This window comes from Pogona vitticeps, chromosome 8 (genome assembly GCF_051106095.1).
Source record: "Pogona vitticeps strain Pit_001003342236 chromosome 8, PviZW2.1, whole genome shotgun sequence".
In the NCBI taxonomy this organism is placed as follows: Eukaryota; Metazoa; Chordata; class Lepidosauria; order Squamata; family Agamidae; genus Pogona; species Pogona vitticeps.
This window is the reverse complement of record NC_135790.1, coordinates 28332465-28355741: the sequence shown is the minus strand read 5'-3', so window position 1 is coordinate 28355741 and position 23277 is coordinate 28332465. Positions and strand designations below refer to the sequence as shown.

Sequence of the window (23277 nt, the reverse complement as noted above, 5' to 3'; positions counted from 1 at the left end):
TTGAATTCAAGAAATATCATGTTTATTGCACAACATATAATAGGTGGAGCAGAAGAGAAAAGCTTGCTTGCTTAATGGAAAGTTCAGGTGACACTGGGAGCGCAGGTAGCCATGTCCTGTACAGCTGCTCTAGAAAGCTATTTACAAAATAAGTAAACCGTCTGCATCCTTTGGGGTCATCCCTACCACTAGGTAAAGTGCTGTGTCTGCTTTGGGAAGCAGAGTTGGGGTCTTGTGAGAGAGTGGAAATGTTTAAAGTTACTTCATTTGTATTTTTATTACCAGGTATAGGGTGGCTTGGGGCTGCCTGCCACAGGTACCACTATAATGTGCTGGTCTGAGGGCCTTATGCACTTTGATTCCAGAAGAGGGGAGACCAAGTGTTGCTACTGAAATGATCTGAGCATGGCAACAGGATAAACGACGAGGAGATGTCTCAAGAAGAAGGAAACGTGTAGCCCTCCAATGAGAAAGAATGTGTTTTTCAAGGCTATTGACAAGATCGAAAACCCCAATGGATGTTTATTTGCAGAAACGCCTGACACTAGATGCTGCTAAGATGAGTAGACGGTACTCTCTTCCATAAGCAGATCTCTGCTCAGTATCCACAGAGGGGTTCCCTTTCCATTGCGTCTAGAGCTGTAATTACTTCTGCTGAAGAAATTAAGTCAAGGCAAGCTACGCCGGGAGATTTCCATCTCTTTTGGACTTTGGGTTACCCTAATGAAGATGTACCTTGGTTCAATCACCCATCCAAAGGGAGACTGCAGTCAAGAGATCAGAAGAAGACTGAGATTTAAAAGGTCCTCAATGAAGGAACTAGAAAAGATCAACTGTAAGATGTGTCACTGGAGACCAAGACCAGGATCATCCGGACTCTTGTCTTTCTGATCATCACGTATGGGTTTGAAAACTGGATCATAAAGAAAACTGACCAGAAAAAAAATGATTTGTTTGAAATACAGAGCTGGGGGAGAGCTTTGCGGATACCCTTGGATGCCAGAAAGGCAACTGAGTAGGTCCTAGAGCAAATCAAACTTGAACTATCTCTGGAGCAAAAATTACAGAACCGAGGCTGTCCTGCTTTGGCCACAGCATAAAAAGGCAATCATGCTGGGAATGGTGGAAGGCAGCAAGAAAAGAGGAAGACCAAATACGAGATGGATTGACATCCTGAAAGAAACCATAGGGTTGAGTTTACAATACCTGTTGGGCAGGAAATGTTGGAGATTGAGCGTCCATGGCGTCATTGTAAGTTGGAGGCAACTTGATGACACATCAAAACAACAACAACAACAATGACAATAAGGATGTATGGGGGGGGACATGGCTTGCTCTCTCTGAGAGAGAGGTGAGAAAGAAGCTCCGAAGTGAGGGCAGAACTGAGAGGAGGACAGGAAGACAAAAGGAAACCTTTTGCAAAAAATATCTCATGCCCATTCTCCTCTCCACTTCCCTTTTACCAGCTGAGTTCAGGGCACTGGATTAGAGGTTGCTTTGCCAGCATGCATCGCTGCGAGCAGTGTTTTAAACATGTGTAGAAATGTCATGTGGGTGCAATGGCAGGCATCTCAAAAAAAATTTTTTTTGCCACTGGGCAGCTGAGAGCGGCAGGCACAAGCTTGCTAAGCCAGAGTGGCCCCATAAGAACAAAGCAGACATGAACAGACCAGCCTGTAAGAGACACTTGAAATTGCCAGCATTTAAAGGTGCCGGTCTGTAAACAAGAACATCAGGAGAAATACCTGGGATCCTGCTGGATCTCCCTTATTAAAAGACATCCCCAGGAGACTTGTGGAGCATCATGGCCTGCCCAGCCCATCTCTGTGGGGCAGGTGGGTGGCTCAGGCATATTGCCAGATGGACCACAGAGTGCCCAGGGTGACGCTGTAAGCCAGCACAGCGACCAGGTAGGTGCGGAAAAGGAGCACATCCAGAACATAGCCCACCTGGAGCCATTCACGGGCAATGTCACGGAATTCGTCCCGCTTCTCCAGGAACTGCCGGATGGCCATGATCTCCTGTAGGATATTCTCCACCACCTGTGAGTTCTCCCCTTGCGTCCGATGCGTGGCGCTGCTTTCTGCGCCTTCGTCATCGCGGGTGTTTTCACAGCTGTAGTGGTTCAGTTTGGCTAAAAGGCGCAAGGAGAGGGGAAAGAAGGTTGTCCGTGAGGATGAAACACATAGGCCTGGGTTCTGGGTGTTGGTGATGATTTTTAAAGCCCTAAATGGCTTGGGGCTGGCTGGATAGCTCAGTGGTGTAGGTATCTGGCCATGGAGCCAGAGGCTGGGAGTTCGATTTCTGGGAGAAGAGCCAGCCTGGGTGGCCTTGGGCCAGCTGCACAGGAGTCCCAGGGCAGCCCCAGAAGAAGGGAAGGGGAAACCACTTCTGAGTCTTCTCTACCTAGAAAAGCCTGGGAAAGGCCTCCAGAAGTCGTAATTGACTTGATAGCACATGATTATGATCAAATGGCTTGTGTCCTAGATATTTGTCGGAACCCTTTCTTCCACATTTAATTGCCTGCTCATTAAGCTCTGCGAGAGAAGGGGCTGCTCCGTTATCTCACCCTCAGAAACGGCAAGCTCCATAGAGGGCTTTCTTGTACCATTCAGATGCCTCCCTTTGGAGAACTGACTGATATTGAGATTGCCTTCACCCTTCATCGGATTGAAACCTTTCTCGCCATCAAGTATTGGGAACCGGGGGAGGGGCGCTCCTTGAATACTGAATCTAAGGTCCACATTCACCGTTGTATATATTTGGGGTGCAGTCTTACCGGTGCTATCGTTGTTCTCTGTGTTCCTGGAGATATCGGAGCTCTGCGTTCGGACGGGACAGAAGGCGCTCCTGTCTCGGACGCAGAGCAGGATGGTCGCCCTCTCTAGCACCCAGCGCTTCACCCACTCGGGGACGTGGGGCTGCAAGTCCTGCTTGTGGACCAGCCGCACGATGAGGATGGTCTCGGTCAAGCTGATGACCAGCAAAGCCATGCAGACCACAAAATAAACCCCTGTAAAGAGAGAAGGCATGTCCTTCAGGCAAAAAATCCATTTCGGAACTAAAGAAAGATGCAACAGAATGGAAACCAGCTCTCCATCCTCCCTGCTCCAGGATCTACTCTGACTGGCTGATTTCTTTCTCTTTCTAACACCCCACCTCCTAGATTCCTTTTCCTAAGGGATCAGGAGGTGCACACCCAGCCTGTCTCCCACAAACCAAAAGATCAAGTAGTCAGGACAGGGGAGGGGGGGCGCAGTGCAGCTGGGAAGCCATCTCAAAGACTTTTTGAAGGGCTGGCAGAAGCCTCAGTGGGTACTGGGGACAGAAAATGGACCTCAGGATGCTCACTGTATAGGTAGACCCAGCGGTGCCCTCCCCCGGTGCCCCTCCTTGACCCCAGCCAATATCCTCAACCCACCTACAGGAGGAAACAGGCAGATCCTCCTAGAAAGTCCATGGTTCTCTCACCAGTGGAGATCATGTGACCAATGCATTGAAACCAATGCAGCGGAGCTTAACCAACCTTTAAATTTCCCCCTAGGGACCAGAAGGTAATGTTCCATCAGGTTTTAGGTGCTTTCTTGAACCGTCAAAGTCCTTGCCCCGAGAGCTGATGCTGATAGAGAAGTTGCCGTCTTACCTATCAGTGGGGTCCCAATGGCCGTGGCAGGCAAAGTGTCTGATACAATGATGAGGAAAACGGAATAGCCCAAGAGCAGGGTGATCTTGAAGGAAACTCTCTCCCCGCTGTCCGGAGGAAGGTAGAACCCCACAATGTCCATGACCATGAGGAAGATACTGGGGAGCAGGAGACTGACAGCATAAAACAGAGGGCGCCTCCTGATGACCACCTGCCAGGACACAATGCAGAGGGAGGGCAGGATTGAAGTCTACCGCAGGACATGCAGTAACAGGTGGCTGGGTGGCTCTCAGACCCTTTAAGGCTCATTTCATGTTCCTTCAGCCATTCGGAAGGGACACAAGCCAAGAGCTGCACCGACATTTGGTGCCAAACAGCTAAGCTGGGGGAGGGACATGGTGGGTTGCTTCGCAACATGCATTACTGCACAGTCCTCAACGTCTTCTTTTTGCTTTCTGCAAAACTGCCAATGAGCCACCCATTCTTCAAGCCTAGAAAAGTTAGTTGGACGACTACCATGTCTGGAGTCCTGCACTCAGCATAGTCTCTTAGAGTTCAAAAAATAACTTTTCCTAGCTTTCTTTTCTTTCACCTGTGCAGGAAGACTTACTGTTTTTACTCCTAGCTTTCCACCTGCATAAAAGTAGTGGAACATCCTCTCCTTTCTAAAGTTAAAAAAATCACAAGGATGAGATACAGAGTTATAGGCTTTGCATCAAATGTTTCTGGAGAAGCTTCCTGTTCATGCTTTTAAAAAAAGGTACATATGTTTGGGAAAACTTGTGGGATGGGACTTATGAAATGTAGTAGAAACATGGCCTTCAAGGGTGTCCTCTAAGCCACATGTGGAACATTTCACTTTGCTTCATTCTTGCACCCTCCTCAGTCTTTGGGTCCCCAGATGTTCTTGGACTAAAACTCCCAGAAGCCTTCACCATGAGCTGTGCTGGCCAGGATTTCTGGGAATTGTAGTCCAAGAACATCTGGGGACCCAAGGTTGGGAACCACTGCTCTAATCCTTTGCAGTCACACTGAATGTTCTGTCCTCTGCTTCAACCCCATCATCATCTTGTGCCCCAGGCCCATTGAAGCTACTTACAAAGAACTTCATCTCAGCATAGTAATCACTGTCTCCCACACTGAATTCTCGGAACTGGGGGAGAACATGCAGAAGCTCCCATTCACCCTGGTTCATGAAGACACTCTTGTCATGCTTCACTTCCTCTTGGGACCGCCACAGAGAGATGTTGATATCTCGGACTGAGCAATAGGGGACAAGAAGAACAGCTGGGTGAGAATGCCATTCAGAGACCCTCCACCCTCTCCTGCAGATTTTCCCCCTTTCATATCTCAACGATTGTTTGCTAAGCCTGCCTATATCACATCAAAAGTATGGCTTGGGATTAATGGCCACAAGTAAGGCCCCATTGCAGGAAGTCTTGAGTGAAAGGGAGGCACAAAAGAACATGATGATGGAACACCAGGAAACACAAGAAAAAACTTGAAAGACATATGGGCTACATTTACCCAACCGATTAGGTATTCTGAAGACCACTGATTTCTCCAGAACAAAGCATGGGCATGACTCTTGTGGATTTGTGGCCATGGTTAATATCATGACAAGGGTCATAATGGTCATTGGATCTGCGTGTGCTGGATCACACCAAGACCTCATCAAAGTCTTAATACCCCATCTTCAACCACGACCAAGGAGAAGTCAACAGAACTCAACACTACATACTGTTATGAAGCCAGCTGGTGAAGGTCAGGGAGCAATTTTGCACATCAAAGGGGAAGTTGTAAATGTCCAGGCTGCAGGCAGTTACCACCTGGACGGGCTTGAGGTTCCTCACTTCCCCATCATAGAGGATGTAGACATAGGGAATATCGGGAGATTTGCCCACATCCACGCTAAAAGAAATGGAAGAAGAGAGATAAAACGTCATGGGGGAATCAGAAGCCCCTCTGTTCCAAATACAGTATGTAGCTATGATTTGGCATGCCTTGACAAAAGCTTCTCCCCACCATTAATTTAGAAGTGCTGACCACTCATTCTAACAGCTCCTTTTCACCCCTACAGGCACCGCCCTGAATCCTGTGTTATAGTTTTTGAGACTCTTGCAAGACTGTCAGCATTCCAAGGGAACAAAGCTGTAAGTTTCTCTTCTGAATTGGGACTTGCCCATGGAAACTCTAATGGCGCATTTCCAAACAGTTCCAGCTAGGCACAGCGAACGTGCCATGATCCCCATCACACTGTGTTGTCTGTCAACGGTCTGGCTCCATCATCAAAACAGGCAGAGATCTTCCTCTGAGGCAAGTGGAACTTTTATGAATTAGCATGGTTCACAAAGGCAGAAATGAAGGTGAGGAAGACCCTGTTTGGGTGGGCATTAGGTGGGGAATTTCAATGTGAGGCAGCCTGTTCTTACCTCCAGGCTGGAGGATGATGACTAAGATGAGTTACATCATAAAGAACTCTCGTGCCCCTTCCTGGGAGCTAACCTAGCCTCTTGCAGCTATTAATGGGAGAAGAAAGGCTTCAACCGGGTTGTGTTTTCCCTCTCATTTATTGATGCTGTGATGGTCCAGTCAATGACCTATTTTCTCAGGTGTGTCGATTCTGGGGCGGGGGGGGGGAGGACTGAAAAGGCAGTCCCACTGGGGAAATACGAAGAAGCCCAGACCATCACCCACCCCTCAGCTTTCTTTCGAGTTCTCTCCTGCCCCAGGCTGGCCACAGAGAGAAACATATGTTTTTTTCCCTCTCTTTATCCCAGTCTGTGCTGAAGGTGTGGATGGTTTGAGTTCTATGTCCCACTTCTCCTTAGTCATATCTCCTCCACAATTGTTAATCCCTGGATTTTGTAACTCCGTTTTTCCCTCTGTTCTGAAATGGCAACTGGCATGCCCTAAAAATTCAGACGTTACTCATTGAGGCTGCATCATTTAAGAAGAAACAGGAATGGAAATGGGCTCCTCCTCTTCTACTCTGAAGCCACAGGGGCTTCGGACCTTGGAATGGGGAAGAATTCCATTCATTTTGGCAATCTGAATGAAAAACTAGCCTTTTCCAACTCCTCAGACTTGTGGGAAACAGGCAGGCACCTGTTGTGCAGAAGACAATGCACCTGTTGAACATTCTGGTTGGCTAAAGAATGCATGAACATGGAGGAGAATGATGCACCTGAGGTGGAAACTCACTAACCGGGTCAAATGTGTAAGTAGATAAAGAAGCAGTAAGGAGCCCTATGCCTTAAAAGTGATGTGTGGATTTCAATTTGGAAAGAAGAAGAAAAAAACGAAGTCTCACAAGCAGGAATGAAAGAAGGACAGGAGGCAAATGCAGGCAGGATGTGAAGGAACACAACAAAACCCAAACTCGGAGATTTCTGCATCCTTGCTTTCTAGTGCTTGCAAAGGTCTTCCCGTGGGATCCACCCAAATATTATCTTGAACAATAGAGACATCTCCCCATCTCTCTCTTTTTCTCGCTTCCTTGTAGGGGTGGAGAGCTCCGCAGCTGCCCCTCTATTGTATCGCCCTCTCTCCCGCTCGCTTGCTCGCTCACTCAGAATATTTCAATCCCACGCCAACACTGCAAGGATAATTATGAGTGTTTATAGTTTTCCATGACTGGAACCATCCCAAATTCTCAGCCTTCTCTCCATCTGCAATATACAGTACACCGAAGATGGAGCCAGTGTCGAGCCAAAGAGAGAGTGTTGCCAAGAATGCAAAATGGAAACAGATTAGATGATGGGGGCGGGGTGGTGGTGGACAGGACTGAATCTCCATGTTCCCTACAAACTGGTCTCCTCTCCCATGGTTGGGAGGTGATGGGAGAACCCAAGAAAGCTGCTGCACTTACAATTCATTGATCAGGATATCTGGGACCCAGATGGCATCAGTAGGAACAGACATCTGGGTGATGTTGTCAAAATCCTTTGGGTTCCACTGCAGGAACTCATCGATCCAATGCTGCAGAATTGGAACAGAGAAAGAGTTGACTCCAAGCCAAACAAATTGGACTATTGGAGGGCACCCCTATTTCATTAATTTCTGAGCAACAAAAATATGACTCGTTTCCCACCCTCTTCCTTTCTTCCCCATCTGCCCCTATCTTATGTATACAAATTGTTTGCCATGCAAACAGGCTTCTTCCCCCCCCCCATATCTGAGCTATGAATATTCAGAGTTCCAAAAAGTTAGGTTGAACTATAATTCCAAAACTCTCAGGATTGCCAGGAAGTTCTGGGAATTTCCATAACTGTAGACCCCAAAAAGTTATTTCCTGAAGCTTGGCTATTTCTCTAAATGTCCCTCCACCTATTCCTGTGATGACGTCTGCTCCATTCTGATGCAGTTCCATTTGCTACTGTCGCTGCTGTGAAATCTATGGGAGAAGGAACAATGACTCTCTCACTGGCAAGATGTGCAACCGTAACCTATGCTATCAAATGTGGATTCCTGCCTTGAGCAGGGGGTTGGATTCAATGGCGTTACAGACCCCTTCCAACTCTATGATTCTCTGGCTCTATGGTTCTATGTGTAGTGAAAGGGAGACTGCAGTTAGAGCCTCAGACAGAACCCAGGCATTATCTGAAGAGGAAGGTGAGGCAAGGGGACCATGGTGCCCAGAGCATGCGCCATTATCCAGAAACCCAAGTCTTCTTCACATGTGAGTAAGATGAGAAACACAGTTTCCAAGCTGGGTGGTGGCTTGGTCTAAGCAAGGCCAACCAAACAGAAAGCTGGCCACGTCACTAACAAAAGGGCCTTCCTCTCTTCTTACCTGTCTATACCAGATATATGTTGTCAGGACCTGGTTTTTTTCATCCTGTTCAAAGCAAAGAAGGTAGAAATTGGTTTCACAAAACAGAAGGGCCAGTTCACTAATGTTCATGACATGAGCCTTTGGGAGTCCATAAGGTAGCCCCATAGGGGAAAGGGTCTCCATGAGTCACAATTGACTTGATGGCACATTGTTAATAATAATAAAGGCATTGCACAATCTTATTTCTCGATTCTATATAATGACTGCACGGCTTTCTTTTTCTTCTTCTCTTTTCGCCTATGGAAAATTCAAGTAGTCATCTAAAGAAAAATTGGGGAAGTCACCCTTCTGAATTATAATTCCCTAAATTTCTCAGCTAGCACTTTTAGTTGCCATTTTGGCCGGGCTGGATATTGTAGCTTTGAAAAGCGGTTTTTCTGCCCCTGCATTTGATTCAACGCAATCTTGTTGTGAAATAGTCCCCCATGACAGACGGGAACTGAGCCATAGCTATTCCCAATTAATAACTGACAGATGAAAAATAGACATGCGGAACTTTGGAGAGAATCAGCCGAATTTAGAAAGGAACACAAAGTTCAGAAATCAACCCAATCCAAGTTGTTTCGTTAAGTGGAAGTCTCTATGGAAACCCACTTCTCTAGGCTCTAGAGCCAAGAAAAGCGGGAAAGGTTCTCACTCCTCCATAGACTGAAACAGTTGCTGGATCTTTGTGGATGGCATGCGAGACTTCCACACTTTAAACCACTAAACCAAGAAGCTTGGGCAGTAAGGAGATGGCACCTACCACACTCAGAATAGCGTAGACCATAAAATCAATGGCCACGTTGGTGGCCTTCCTCCAGTTCCGGACGGGCCGAACGCCCTTGGTGTAGTTGGCCAGTAAATAGTCAGAGAGATGGCGGAGGGCCGGCTTAGTTGGGTTGATGGCTTTGTTGGATATCTTCTGGTAGGCTTGGAAACAAAAATTAAATGCAGATCAGGAGGAGCATTTTCTTGTAATGGACCGTCTTTTGGTTAATGTGGATCTCTGTTGGTGAGAATCAGAACCATTGGCCAGAATACAACTGGTAAGGTGTGCATTATTCACTGTAGTTACTTGCAGCTAGTTGATGAGATGCCTGGTAACTTGACAAGTGGCTGTGGCTCATTACACAATCTGAGAGCATTCCTGCCACTTTCTGCTTCCTATTTTTTATTCCCCTGAATGTACAGTTCACTCCTGTATATGTGTACTCATCACTCACAAGTGGCTATAGCTTAGTAGCTCTATTGTCCTTTAAAGGCCCTATGGTATAAAAGTACTGAAATTTGGAGGAGAGGAACAAAAAATTAAAAAAATTAAACCAGTAAAATCCTCAGACTGCCTCTGTGCCCAGTCATTTTGGGCATCACCTGTGGCCCAACCCATCAGGGAATACAGCCCCATTGGAGCAGATGACATCCTATTGGAATTATGACCGTAGGTTCCTTGGGGTAAAGATCTGTGATTTTTATTTTATTCCTTTACTTCCCCTGTGCTTGGGGGATGTTGGTTGTATAAGAGAAAATCCCTCCTATGTACCTATGCTTCTATGACTGTATTGATGCTCTTACATCAGAATGAAAAGATGCATGACGAGCTTCTTGAGGATGACAACTCACTAGCATTTGTCTTCGATGCAGATGTATCTTGCAGACCAACTTTGGATCCCTTCGTCACAAAACTTAAGCTAGAACAACAACAACAAAGACAAAAACTCCCGTTGTTCCTGCCGCCACCACTACTGCTGCTGGTGGTAACGTCTCTCCCCGTACATGACTTCCTAACCCTGGGCCACAATTCACACTTGCATCTCGGACATAATTGGAATAGATCTGCCACTTCACAGGGAAAGCTGCCTTGGTGGCGGCTTTTCAAGCAGACCCCTCTGCCTTTTCGCACTGGCTGTAATTCCTCCAAGTGAGCTGGGCTCACGGGCTCATGGCAGCTGGAGAGAGAGAGAGCCTAGGGAAGGCAGAGGAGAAAGAGGAAAACAAATTAGGGGAGTCAGCAGAAAGCAGGCTGGACTCCTAATTGGACTGCCAGTTTTGCCTTTGTCTCTTCCAAATGACCCTTAAGGAGCCAACTGGCATGGGGCAAGTTCTGTGGCTGCCCATGATTTACACCAGGACTGGGTCTCGGAAGACATTTCCCTATAAAAAGAAAGAAAGAGGATTGCATAGGCTAGAGTCCAGTTCTTGGGGGATAAAGTAGAATTCATGAGACTTTTGGACCCAGGCACCAAAAACCTCAGATCTTGAGATTTTCTTGGAGAGCACAAGTTTGATGAGGAAAGACAGCTGGAACAGAGCAAGCTGATCTCACTTACAGCCAGCAGAGTGTGAGGGTTCAAGTATCACTAGGGTGGTGGCTCTCCTCTGGGTTTTGAGCTGAAGTGTGCCAGAGCTGTCCAAGGTACTGAAGTTTTTACAGTATGGACTAAAATCTGGAATGGATTCACTGCTCAACTGACCCTGGAGCCTCCCTCTTCCACTACTCACAACCAGTAGCAGCCTCTGGTCAGTGCAGGGGAGTGGGCACTTCACCTTGAAGTGCTGGGATTAAGTGCTCTTTCTATCGGTGGCTTTAACAAGAAGCTTGGGGAGAGGGGTCATCAATGCCGATTACTCAGCCCCTTCAGGGGACTACAGTGCCCAGGGATCAAATGAATCCTCTCTTTTGTTTTCTGCCCCCATATTTTCTGCACGCAACAGATGGGGAAGGGCTCCGTCAAGAACTGTGGCAGATTGTTAATTTTCCATATCACAGGAACACAAAGAATGTTGATTGTCACATAGAAAGGGCAAGAAAACAGATCATGCAGTTGCAGGACCGGTCCTGGACTGACTCACACCTGGAAGGGATCGGCATTCAACTGAAAGGTGCAGGATTGCCCCCTCCCCACCCTTTCAAGAGAATCTATTTGGCTTTTACCAAGGTAGCAGTCCATATTCCACGATGAGTCGTGGAGGATGTCCACCCTGTTCTGTGGGAGCAGTAAGTCGGATCTTTGTTTTTCTTCAAAATTCTAAAGGAGCTCTCCAAAGCGCTAAACGTATTTTTCATTGGCAACTTAGATACTTTCTGTAAAGTCTAGAAAGCCCTCCGATATCAGAGTCACCACCTTCCACAGCTAATGGTGGTAGTAGTCCTGCATTGGAGGTCATAAGAGATAGAGCTCAGTACCTCAGTGTGATGATGGCTTCTGCATGTCAACAATGGATATCACAGATTTGGAAAAGGGGATGATGGGGAAGTGGAGCAACTTCCCTAAAAAGGAAGACTGTAAACATTTGGGCTTTTTCTTCCTCTTTTTTTCCCCAGCTGAGGGCAAGGGGAAGGAGGTCATGCTAGACGTCTATAAAGCGATGTATGGTGTGGAAGAAATGATAAAACTCCCCCCCGAACTCCTAATTACAGAACTTGGGGTCATCCAATTAAATTGATTGGCAGTAAATTCAGAAGAGATAAGACAGTACTTCTTTGCAATAAGTGTAATTAATTTATGGAATTCTTTTCCACGAGATGTGGAGCGCCCAGCAGTTGAGAAGTCTTAAAAAGGGAGATTGGGCACACTCACAGATGATGGAGCTGATGATGCTGTTCTGTTTGTGCCTTTTCTTGAGGACTTCTTTGGAGGTCTTTCTGGTTGGTCACTGTGAGAACAGGATGTTGGACCAGACAGATGTTCAGCTGATTCCAACAGGGCTTTTATACACTTAGAGACCATTTGTTACTAATAATTCTGGGAACTGGCCTGAATATAAACCTCATTGGAGCAAACACATGTTTCCAGTACCCTCCTCGTTTATAATCACAGGAGGAATGTTCTGTGCTTTGTGTGGTCCATCTTTTCTCACCTCTTGCACAAGAGGGAAATGGCTGAAACTTTGTGTGAGGGGAAAACCCTGCTGCTTTGAGTAGAGTTCTGCTCCCCCAACTTCTATATCTTCTGTTTTGCTTCATGTTTGCTGACAGGATTCTGGCTGTTCACTTTCTTTCTGTGAGATTTCCACAGACTTCCAGGGAAGAACTTCAAGGTGTGTCCTGACTCTTACATCTCAGCCAGAAGTAAGGTACATCTAGCCCTCATATTATCAGGCCTTTCTCTAGACTATGGGGGGGCATGCTGCTAGTTTATTCTAGGGACAAATATTGCATTTCCAAAATGGCTTCCCAATAGATGGTGTTTTCTAACCTGGCTTCATAGAGCAACCACACGAGCCCAGCATTTTCCAACTACCTGCAAATTTGCTTGCATGGCTTAGCAAAAAGTATAGTTCCTAATCAACTGAACATCAGCCAGCAATCCATTATGTTACTGGGAACAGGAAATATGACCAGCAACACAATCGTCAGCACTGTTGGTGCTCTCTGAGACTTCTAGACCTTGCCATTCTAAGGGACGAAGCAGTAGGGTAAGAATGCCCAGTGTCAGCTTGCCATAAAAGTGGTTGTTGTCATTGTTTTCTGGTGGGTTATTTGCTCTCAGTAGCTCTGTACTGAAATTTCCACATTTTTTTAGCTTGCTAGATGGCTCAAACACAAAGAATCCTCAAAGTCTGAGAGGCAGTTCTAGTAAAAATGATCTCCTGAAACTTGAGTTTCTTGCTCTGGAATTCGGTGACTCAAATTTCATGGGGCAGCCCATTCGCTTCAGTCTGAATTTGACTGGCGCTCTCCAAGAGGCTGATCCAATTGGGAGAAGAGGCTTCAGCACCTTGGAGAGTTCCCGTAAAGCCAGAGTGGATTCACCAACCTACAAACATCTCTTGTGCAAGGGGCAAAGCCTGCATTAGGTGTTTTAAAACTGAGCTTGATTTGGAAAAAAAAAACTAAACAACCACCACTATTCCACCAGAATGTGGTCTTAAATATTGCTTTTTAATCTCCAGCAACTTAAAATCCAGTATTTTCTACTAAAATAAACGTGGTGTTGTAAGAATATCATAAGCATAATCCTGCTGGATGAAAAGGCTGTTTAGCTGAGTGTTTTGCTTTCAGCGATGGCAGATCAGGCATCCCTCAAAGAACACCCCAACATTTTTAAAGGGGGAGTTACAGGCTGGCTGGTTGCTTTTACAAAGCTTTTGTGGATTAAACCCACTTCATTGGTATTTTCCCTTGTCATCTCATATTTGGAGGTAGACTGCCTCTAGACACAGAGATTCAGATCCACAACAATGGCTGATTACTATTGTTGCAGCCCTCACCCATGAATTACAGGTTGCCTACTTACACCAGGTTGCCACCTCCAAACCACTCAGCAGGAAATCCAGCCATTTCTGAAAACATTTCACTTCACCAACACTGTAGTTGCGATGTTCAAGCCATAAACCAAGCCCTAATCACACAGTAACAGATGTCCTTCTCTAAGCGTACAACCCAGCTACCTGATGGCCCAAGAAATTGGGATGGGAGTTCAAAGCAGAGGGAAACATTCGGCTCCCCTTCTCATCTGAACCCACAAATGTGGAGGTTCTTCACAAGGTCTCCAGACAACAGAGACGAGATGAACACAACACGACCCCTTACAACTTCCAGGTACTCTTACCTTTGCTTTCCAGCAGGGCAGCAAACAGGAGCAGAAGGAGAGGGATCCACAGAACAGAGGGCGCCATGGATGTCTTCGGAAAGAGAGTCCACGGAGGTGCTGTACTTCTTACTGCTCCCTCGGATCAAAATGGAAAGAGTCTTTCAGTTCACTCACCCTCTTTCCACCGGTCTGTCTTTGTCTGTAATGCAGATAAATTAAATGCAATTAAGGAGACAGAGAGACTTTACTCCCCTCCTAACTGTTTTTTCCAAACTGTTGGATTTTTTTAAAAAAAAACTGCATAATTAATGTTGCAATCAGTCTCTCCCTCCCTCCCTCCCTCTCTCTATCTCTCTCTCTGTTTTTCTGTCTCCCTCTCTGATTCCTCAAGTTTCAGGCATAGAGGATTCAAGGATACTCAGCCACCCACCCAAGCTGATGTCATGCAAAATGATCAGGCATTGATGCTCATCGCTCCTGCATCTCTACCACTCCAGGGGGAGAAAGGATGCCGGGCACCACCCCGTCGGAGCCATCTGCCCAAGGGTCAACCCTGAGAGCCCATACAGTTACCCGAGACCAGCTTGAGTGCTCTCCCAGCAAATTGAGGGGGATGTTTTAGCAATCATCTTCGCATTAAGGTATTGGGTGTGGTGATAGGGGTACAGCTGGGATGGGATAATGTTCCTGCCCTCCTGATAGGACTGGACCACCTCTCCTGGGATTCAAGGCAGAGCAAAACAGGTTGTGCAAAACATGTGATGTTTACAGGATATGTAAGGGAGACCCCAACGTTCCCCTTACCATAGCTTGTTCAATCTGAGCGCCATCCAAATGTCATGGAAAGGTCTCGCAGCAAACGTGCTGTTTCCCGAGTGCAAGGATGTGGAAAATTATTCCCAGTTGCCCACTTTCACGGCTGCTGAATCTGGGCCTCTCCTGCAACTGGTCTTCAGCTTCGTCAACCCCTCTTCTCCCTCTTGCTTGCAGGAAGAAAATTTAGGAGAACAAGGCTGGATTCTCAGGGTCCCTATTTTTGCCATTTGGAGATGCCTTGCTAAACGTGTGTTAGCGTGACTTTTTAACCCTGTCATGTTTCGCAGTAGATGCATCTTATCTCTAGCATGGAGGCATTACGTGGGCTTTGAAGTGCTGAGTTGAGGAGCTGGCCCTTCACACGCTTCAGCTGCACAGGTATATTAGAGGACCTTGACTCCCCTAGGAATCATGTGTGTGTGTTCTTTTTAAGGAACTCACCGTGTTTACCACTACTTTGTGCCAGCCAGGTTGCCATGATCATTTCCATTCATCTCGCAGGATAAATAAGTTGTAGATGTTCCAGTTATTGTGCCACTGTTACGAGGGCCAGGCAATGGTAGGAAAATACTCAACAGTTCCCTCTTACAGCCAAACTTGAAACTGCACATTGAAAATACTTTACAAAATACAAACGTTGGAACGGCACTTCCCTTGCTGCTTAGAATTCATTTAAAAACTTTACAAAACTTGCCTAAAACCCCTTAAACAGGAACAGTTGGAAGCAATTAGGAAATGTTGCTTGCTGTTTCAAAAAGTAAGTTGCCCTTCATAACTGTTCATTATGTAGTTTATGAAATGTAAACTAACTATAATGTTGTTACTTCCCAAAATTACTTAAAGTAATTGTGACTTGTAACTAGTTACTGTGAAATGCCATGCACATCAGAAATGATGCTGTTTGCATGCTGTAAAAGTGCTCGGTCTAGGACCTCAGCCTTCTTCCCCATGTGGTACCTGTACTCCAGGAAATGTGCAACAGAAATCTTTTTTAAAAAATTGTCCTTAGAAAACTAGTCATCAAAGAAGCCAAAATGGGATATTGGTTTCTCCCACCGTAAGTCTTTATCCTGGTGTTTTTCTCTTTCAGAGAGAGAGAGAGAGAGAGAAAGGAGAAACCAGTAGCTTCTGCTTCATGTTTCTGAAATCTCATCCTTCATCCAAAAGAAACGACCCCTTAATGGAACCAGTTGGGAAACCAGCAGGAATTAGACCCCCCCCTCGGCCACCGTGCCAAGTCAAATTGCATCAGAGGACAACGCGAAGTCAATTCAAACAAGATAAGAAATTAGCGCGGAGCTCTGATGAACTTGCCCCTTGACTGCCAATCGTTGTGTCGTGGAGAAAGCGAACGTAAAGCTGACGCTAATTTGATTCCTTGACTCTGTTAGAGGGGAAACCACCTTCCGGGCAGCAAAGTAGAAACCGTTGTCTTCTGATTGAATTTAGAAAATAAAAAGCAAGGGGCGGTTGAGCCAAAGAGGGCCCGGGTACCTCGTAGAAGGCTGGCTCGTGTTAGTCTCGGCAGCATCAACACTAATGGGTCTGTTGGTTTTTACCAAAGGATAGAGGGGCAAGCTTTTCATAACAAAGCAGAACTAACTAGGTGAATAAATACATAGCAAAATCTTGCCTGCAAGTATGGCTGAGGACGTCCAGGGTCACTGCAATCTCTCAAAATTAGGGGAAGCCTGGAAAGGAAAGATTTCTGGGTCCAAGCTCTGGAAGGACCCGGGTGGTTTACAAATCAGGTGAATAAATGCATGTTCATAACCTCAACAGAAGAACAGATATAGCTCAGCAGGTTGCAGTCCCCAGCTGCCGAGCTAGAGGCCTGGCGTTCGAACCTGACTGGGTCTCAAATGGAGGAGACTAGAAGAATTTCTCTAGAGCCTGCGTAGCTTATGGGGTGATGTGCCCAGCCCCCTATGGTGGCCTTGGGGAAACTTGTGCCATCAGAAGGATGGTGTGGGAAAGGACTTTCTGATACTTTATACCTAGAACAACTCAGGGAAGGTTGCTATAAATTGACTAGGTGCTGCAACAGACAAAGCCGGCCACAATCCACAGAAGCTTGTGCCTCCCAAGATGGGTTTAGCTCTTCAGATGGCACAAGGGTCTTGGGTGTTCCTTGGAATTTCAAAGCTGAAGATGCTTGGCCCAAAGCTGAAGATATCCTAACCGCTGACGGGTATCGTGTGTCGTTCTTAAAAGGAGGTTGTATTTTTCCCCCTGCCTTGATTGTTTTGGGTCTCCAATTAGCCCCATGGATCAGCGGTTCATATTACCCTCACGTCTGTTCTCCCGCTCCATCCATCGAGGGCTCCCGAGAGCGCCCCTGCCAGAAATGGATGCAGTCTTTGTGGGCCATCAAAGATGAATCGGCAGCATCCCAATCAGATTTACTTTCTGAAAATGGTATAATGGGCTTTTATTAGCTCTCTAATCTGTGGTTCAGTAATTGGTTTCCCGGAAAATCAAAGGAACTTTGTATCTAGAGACTGCCAAGCTTAGGCTTCTCACACAGGGGCAAACTTTGCTCTCTGAGATCCGGTGAAGAACTGTGTCCAAAAGAAGATCTTTCGTGCCTCATTTTCATTATTTACTTATTTATTTTATTCCTTGTATCTTTAGCGTTGCACCTTTTTTCTTTTTTTTCTTTTTCAACTTTAGATGCCAGCCTTTTTGTGTGGAGAGGTAGACCAAGCTAAAGTGTTTTTGTCCCGGTGCTGTTTCTCACAGATTTTTTTTTTTAAATGAGCAAATTAAAAGATGGACCCCTTCATGTTCACAAGAGAACAGGCAAGTCATTCAGAAAGAGTGAAGTGAATTATTTCACAGTTGTGGACATATTGTTTCCTCAGCTCTCATGTGTGTTCATGTGTGTGTGTTCATGTTTGTGTGTGTGTGTGTGTGTGTATGAATGTACTTTCTTCTCACCGACTTGCAAGGATTCTTTTTAGTGATTTGATAGGGGGCAGTTTTGATTACTTCCCCTAACACAAAACTCACACCCTTGTGTGTGAGCGTGCGTGTGCACATACACAGGTACTGCCTTTACCTGGTATTTGTTCAAAAGAGGAAGATTTAACATGTGGCTTGCTTTGGATCAGTGGAGGCTGCCAGGCAGGGGATCCATTCTGGGTTTTAGTCTGAACTCTGCAAGAGCTGACTAAGGTGCTGAACCTATTTTGGAGGGCAGGATTGGGAATCTTGGATAGCTCCCCAAATACCCAGACTCACAAAGTCAGATCCCCACCAGCCTCCACTGCTTTGGAATACCATACCGGAGGTCACCTTCCTGTTTTTTGTTGTCATTTTTCTGGTTCAACGCCCGCTTCTAATTAGTGCTTTTGAAAAAAATAGAACTGCATGTGAAAATTAGCTGAAGCACTTGGCTGATTTTTGCTGCCATCATCATTCTCCCCCCCCCCCTTCGTTGTTTCCTTTCAAATAGCTTCACCTCAGGGCCAAATGAAAATCTGAATGCCACCTTCGTAACCAGGTGCCTTCATCCCTGTCACCCGTTCGTGGAAATGCTGCCTGGGGATTATGGAAGATGTAGTCCGATATTGCTTCTTGAACAAGGGCTGGACTCTGTGATCCAGAGGGTCACTTCCAGCTTTGCAATTCTATGATGATGATGATGATGATGATGATGATGATGATGATGATGATGATGATGATGATGATGATCCTTAAGGAACTGCTGGATATCTCAGTGGTTTAGATCTCTGGCTGTGGAGCCAGAGGTTGGGGGTTCAATCTACCCTCTGGGTCTCCTTAAGAAGAGATGTGTTCCATCGTCCAGAGGGTCCCTTCCAGCCACCATTGACCCTCACCACCATTCAAGGAATTTCCAAGGGCAAGCAGGGATTTGAACCCAGGTCTCCTGAGTCCTGGTCTGAAGCACTCTATCCAATAGATAGTGATCACACAGGTTCTCACTGCGAGCTCTGTTTCCTGCCGAAAGCAAAGGTTTGCGTCCCCCTCATGCGGACAGATGTACAGACAAACACACTGTGCTCCCGTCACCTTCTGAAAACCCTCAGAACTTGGAGAAACAGGGAACCTGCTTATGGCCGCCCCCCCCCCCGAGTCCTGTCTCTGAGGTGCCGCAGAGGTTTGGCAAATGGCCACACGGTGAGCGATTTCTTTCGTTGATGACGACAAGCCGCCCATAAAGGCTAATGGGTTTTTGAAGGATTTCAAGCAGGAGACAATATGTGGGCTGGGCAGGTCTTCCATTTTGAGGAAATCTAAGATGGCCCCGGGCTGACTCTCTTCATGGGCCACGGTACCACGCCGCCCGTTCAGAACCGTTGGAGATTCTTCACTGCAGACAGACTTTTTTAAAAAATCCATCTTCGTGCTCTTCGCTAAAACTGAAATTATAACTGAGAAGGGGGCTTAAAATCTGATCTGACTTTTCTGCTTCAAACATTTTTCTTATCAAAGCCATGCACCCTGAGCAGCCTTCCCGTTTCCAGTGAGAAAGGACAAGAGGTCCCCATTTCTCTGCTTCTACACAGGGAAGAAAGTAAGTGAGGAGGGGGCTTTAAAGCAATTGGTAACAAGAGAGGGAGGAAAGTAACCACTTACTGCCAATGCTGGTGCTAGATTTACAGGAAATACGCTGCAGGCTTCTACTTCTTTCTTTGGAAAATGCAGTGCATCACACTAGTAATCACAGCTGTCAAATCAGGAGACTCCAAAAAGGCAGAGGGCTGGATTAGTCCACCTCGAGAAAGCAGAGGAAGGTCTTTTGTAAAGTCAATGGCTCTAAATTACCAAACGAGTCTCAAACACTTTGCGGTGTAACAGAGGTGGCTTGCAGGGGGCTCACTGTTCCCAGAGCAATCCATTTCTCTCCCAGCTACTCTGAGGAGGGCAGCTTAGCTCAGAAGGAAGAGGAGAGCCTGATGGGGTGAAGGGGGATATCAAAGCCCCTGCTTACTAAGAAAGTCCTGGGATTTTGACCCCGGTTCCACCACACCCCTGGCAGGGACACGAGTGGCCCTTAGAGTTCACCGTTCCCAGAGACGCAAGAGGTTGCCTTCCAGGACTTGACAACGGAGGGCCGGTGGTTGCTGCCAGAGACAGGATGAGTGCTCTTGGAATATTGCCCCACAGGCGGCCGTTCTTCCTTGCTTCCCTGCTTCTTAATTCTTTCCTGTCTCCTTCCCATGGAGGACTCCTCTTTAATGCCTCTCAGCCACTCTCAGCGGGCTATTCACATGGCACCATATCGCAGGCACATCGAGGCGGAAAGCCTTCCCCTTCAATCATGCTGGGGATGGCTCCTTCTCTCTCTCTCTCTCTCTCGTCCCATGGCCCCCCGGGCATGTGGGGTGGTTGTTACTCACTTTTACAGGGCTGCCCCTCAAAGTGCATATTTCAAACTCACGAAGGACACACCAGGGCCCTCGCTCGGATCGGCAGAGAGCTCGGAGCCCCTGGCAGGCCGGATGCCGGACGAGATGGCAGGAGGGACTCAGCGTCGCATGGCGCTCATCTCATGGCTGTCATGGGTCATTTCAGGCACTGATGGCTTTTTGCTCCCTGGCTAAGAGGCAGGATCTTGCCAAGTTCTCGGGCGCTGCTGCTGCGTTGTCTCACTAATTATGGAGCCATAAATGTCTCTTTAGGTAAATAACTCACTAAAAATAGAGGTGGACTAAGAGACAGAGAGCATGTGGGGGGGGGGAGCAGAAAGGATTCCAGAGAGGCCTGTGATGGGAGGATCCAGAGAGGTAAGTTGATCCGAGGGATCCAACTTACAGGGTCTGGCTGGGTCAAGGATTTCTAGCAATCCCTTTGTGCGGACAGGTCTTTTTCACAGGTCAATCACAATAACTCCACATCCTTGCATACCCTTTCATCCTTCAAGAGAACAAATAATAAGAATAATGGTCTTAGAACGCCAGAGCTGGAAGGGACCCTCTGGATCACAGAGTCTAAACCCCTCTCAAGAAGGCCCAGTGGGGGAATCGAACTCCCAACCTCTGGCCCCCCAGCCAGAGACTTCAATCCCTGAGCGATCCAAATGGGGGGAAACAGGGACGTCGTAAAGGGCAGAAAGCGACATTGTGCTCGAAGCGCGGTCTATGAAAAGATGTTCCAGTGCTGCAATCCTGCACCCTTCTAGAACCCAGTGAGATCTCCTTTCTAATCGACATAGACAGTTGCGCACTGTAATTTGTGCATATGTTGTACACAGTCAAAATTATGTAGCTGAGCTTCTTGAAATCCATTTATTTCCACCAGTCATGATGGGTCTGAGTTCTAATTCTGCTGATGTTTGGCGAGGAAGGCTTGCTTCCTGGGAAGACTGAGAACACTTGATTATTGCTTCTCAACTGCCTTTTGTTGGGTTCAATCAGGATCAAGATGACCCATGTGCCTTTACGATTCCCGCCCCCCCACCTGTGGGTTCACTAGTTTCCTCGAGGTTTTTATGAGTAGGGCCAGCTAAGAAAAATGCCTGTAATGGATTCCAAATTTATTCCCATCTCTCTTTGGAAATCAGAATTTATGTTAGTGATAAGGAAACCTCACCAAGTGGAGCTCACATGCTTAATAATAAAAAGGAATGAGGCTAATAAATAACGTGCTGGAGGAATGGATGCTGGCAGGTTGGAAGCCGAGACGCATTCTACTGTATTTCATCATTTAATTATCAATTGCGACGAAGGCAGGATTGGGGGCATCCAAGCCCATCTCCATTTAAAATTCAACTGTGACCTGTGTAATGATGAGCTACTGAGCTTTGCCAGCAGCGAAGGGAGGACTCTTGATGGTGTTCAGAGATGTGGAAAGGAAGAGGGTTCGGCTGACGCCAGCAGCTTGTTTTGACAGACGGAGAAGAAGTCATGGCAGCTAGACTTCCCCATGTTTGGTCACCAGGTCCATGACTACTGTACTGTGAATCTCTATCTGTTGTCTTAAGTCCCCATCACATCTAGAAGAGCTTCCCAGAACACCTCTGGAAGGTCATTTTTTTAAAGAGATGATTGTCCAAGACATTGGAGAGTGTGAAGTTGGGACAGCTGGTCTGCTCTGGCTCATAGTGACTCACCAGGACACAGGCAAAAGTTCCTAGATTCTCCTTAGCTTGCCCATCACTTGATCCCCGAGTTCTTTTGAACTGGGTGCTGGATCTAAACCAGGTCATCTATCCTTAAGCTTTGAGCCCTCCTGTTATTCTGTCTCCCTTCAAATCCCTTCTGGGAGTCCACCTGTTCTATATAGCCTATGGAATCACTCCTCCACCTTCATCTCTGTCTTCATGAAGTCTAGCCTGAGCATGGCTCTCTGAAATCAAGGCAGATCCTTGCCAGATCGGCCCACTTCCATTCCCCTCTCTTTCTTCTGCAGCCCCCTCCCCCAGTGTTGAATTTGAGTGTGCATGGGCCTGGGGCAGGAGCCTCGTCTCCCATCCTTTGAAAAACATCCCACACTTAGGTGGCACCATACAAAAATGAATAAGAAAGAAAGAGATTGTAGAATTATAGAAACATAGAATCAATGAGTTGGAAGGGGGTCTATGAGGCCACGGATTCCTACCCCCTGCTCAAGGCAGGAACCCAAGTCAAAGCAGATCTGGCAAAGGTTGGACGAAGTTTCTCTTGAAGGCCTCCAGGGTTGGAGCATTCGCCAAGGTCATTAGTTCTATTGTCGTACTGCTCTAACAGTTAAGAGGTTTTCCCTGATATTCAGCCTAGATCTGGCTTCCTGTAGCTTGAGCTCCTTATCACATGTCTTGTGTCTTTGTACCTACTCTGGTTACCACATGGAGGCAAAATAAGCCCTCGGATAACAGAATGCTTTGGGAGCCATCATTCCAACATTTAGCCATGTCTGGGATGGCAGGTGTATGCGTAGGATGCACCATGGATTCTGAAGAGAAGCAGTTCATCCAGACAGTCAGAACTTTGGGTTTCCTCACCATGCTAATTAGATGATTGCTTTATTATGCATTATGATTGTTATGTGCTTTGAAACAGAGCGCTATATCTGTACTGTATATCAGATCTCACTGGGGGGGGTAGTGGTTTCACACAAGAAAAAAAATATTGCAGAGAACCGCCAAAGGCACTGCTGTGGGATGATGAGCAGGATGACAACCCTCAGCAGGCATTGACCACCTGATACTTCTGGGCACGGTTGATTTGAGGGTCTGAAGCCCGTGGAAGAAGTCACCCAGCACAGCCAGGGGGTCGTGGAAGGCCCAGGTGGAGGGGCAGCCCAAGGAAGCGTTTCCACGTCTGGCTCCTGGCCTTTTTCTCCCAAACTGGAGGAGGTCAAAGGGGTGGGGGGGAGGAGGAAGGGACCGATTTGAAAACTGCTGGATGCTCATCCTTTCATTAGCAGCGGCAGGAGCATTTCATGGGCAATTAGTGCTAAGTACTACTGCTAGCAACAGCAGCAGCAGGTAAAAAAAAAAATAGTCCCTCCGGACTGGC

At 46.8% G+C, this 23277-nt stretch overlaps 1 protein-coding gene across 1 annotated transcript; it reads right to left on the bottom strand.

The window, feature by feature from the left end:
* On the bottom strand, positions 1-14376 carry LOC110078856 (5-hydroxytryptamine receptor 3A). The gene is made up of 9 exons (XM_020793403.3): positions 14015-14376; positions 9226-9392; positions 8439-8483; positions 7515-7624; positions 5385-5554; positions 4743-4903; positions 3644-3854; positions 2780-3013; positions 1-2134 (listed from the first exon to the last, which is right to left on the bottom strand). The coding sequence occupies exons 1-9, from the start codon at positions 14079-14081 to the stop codon at positions 1845-1847; spliced, it is 1455 nt and encodes a 484-aa protein (XP_020649062.3). The 5' UTR covers positions 14082-14376; the 3' UTR covers positions 1-1844.
* Positions 14377-23277: the final 8901 nt, after the last annotated feature.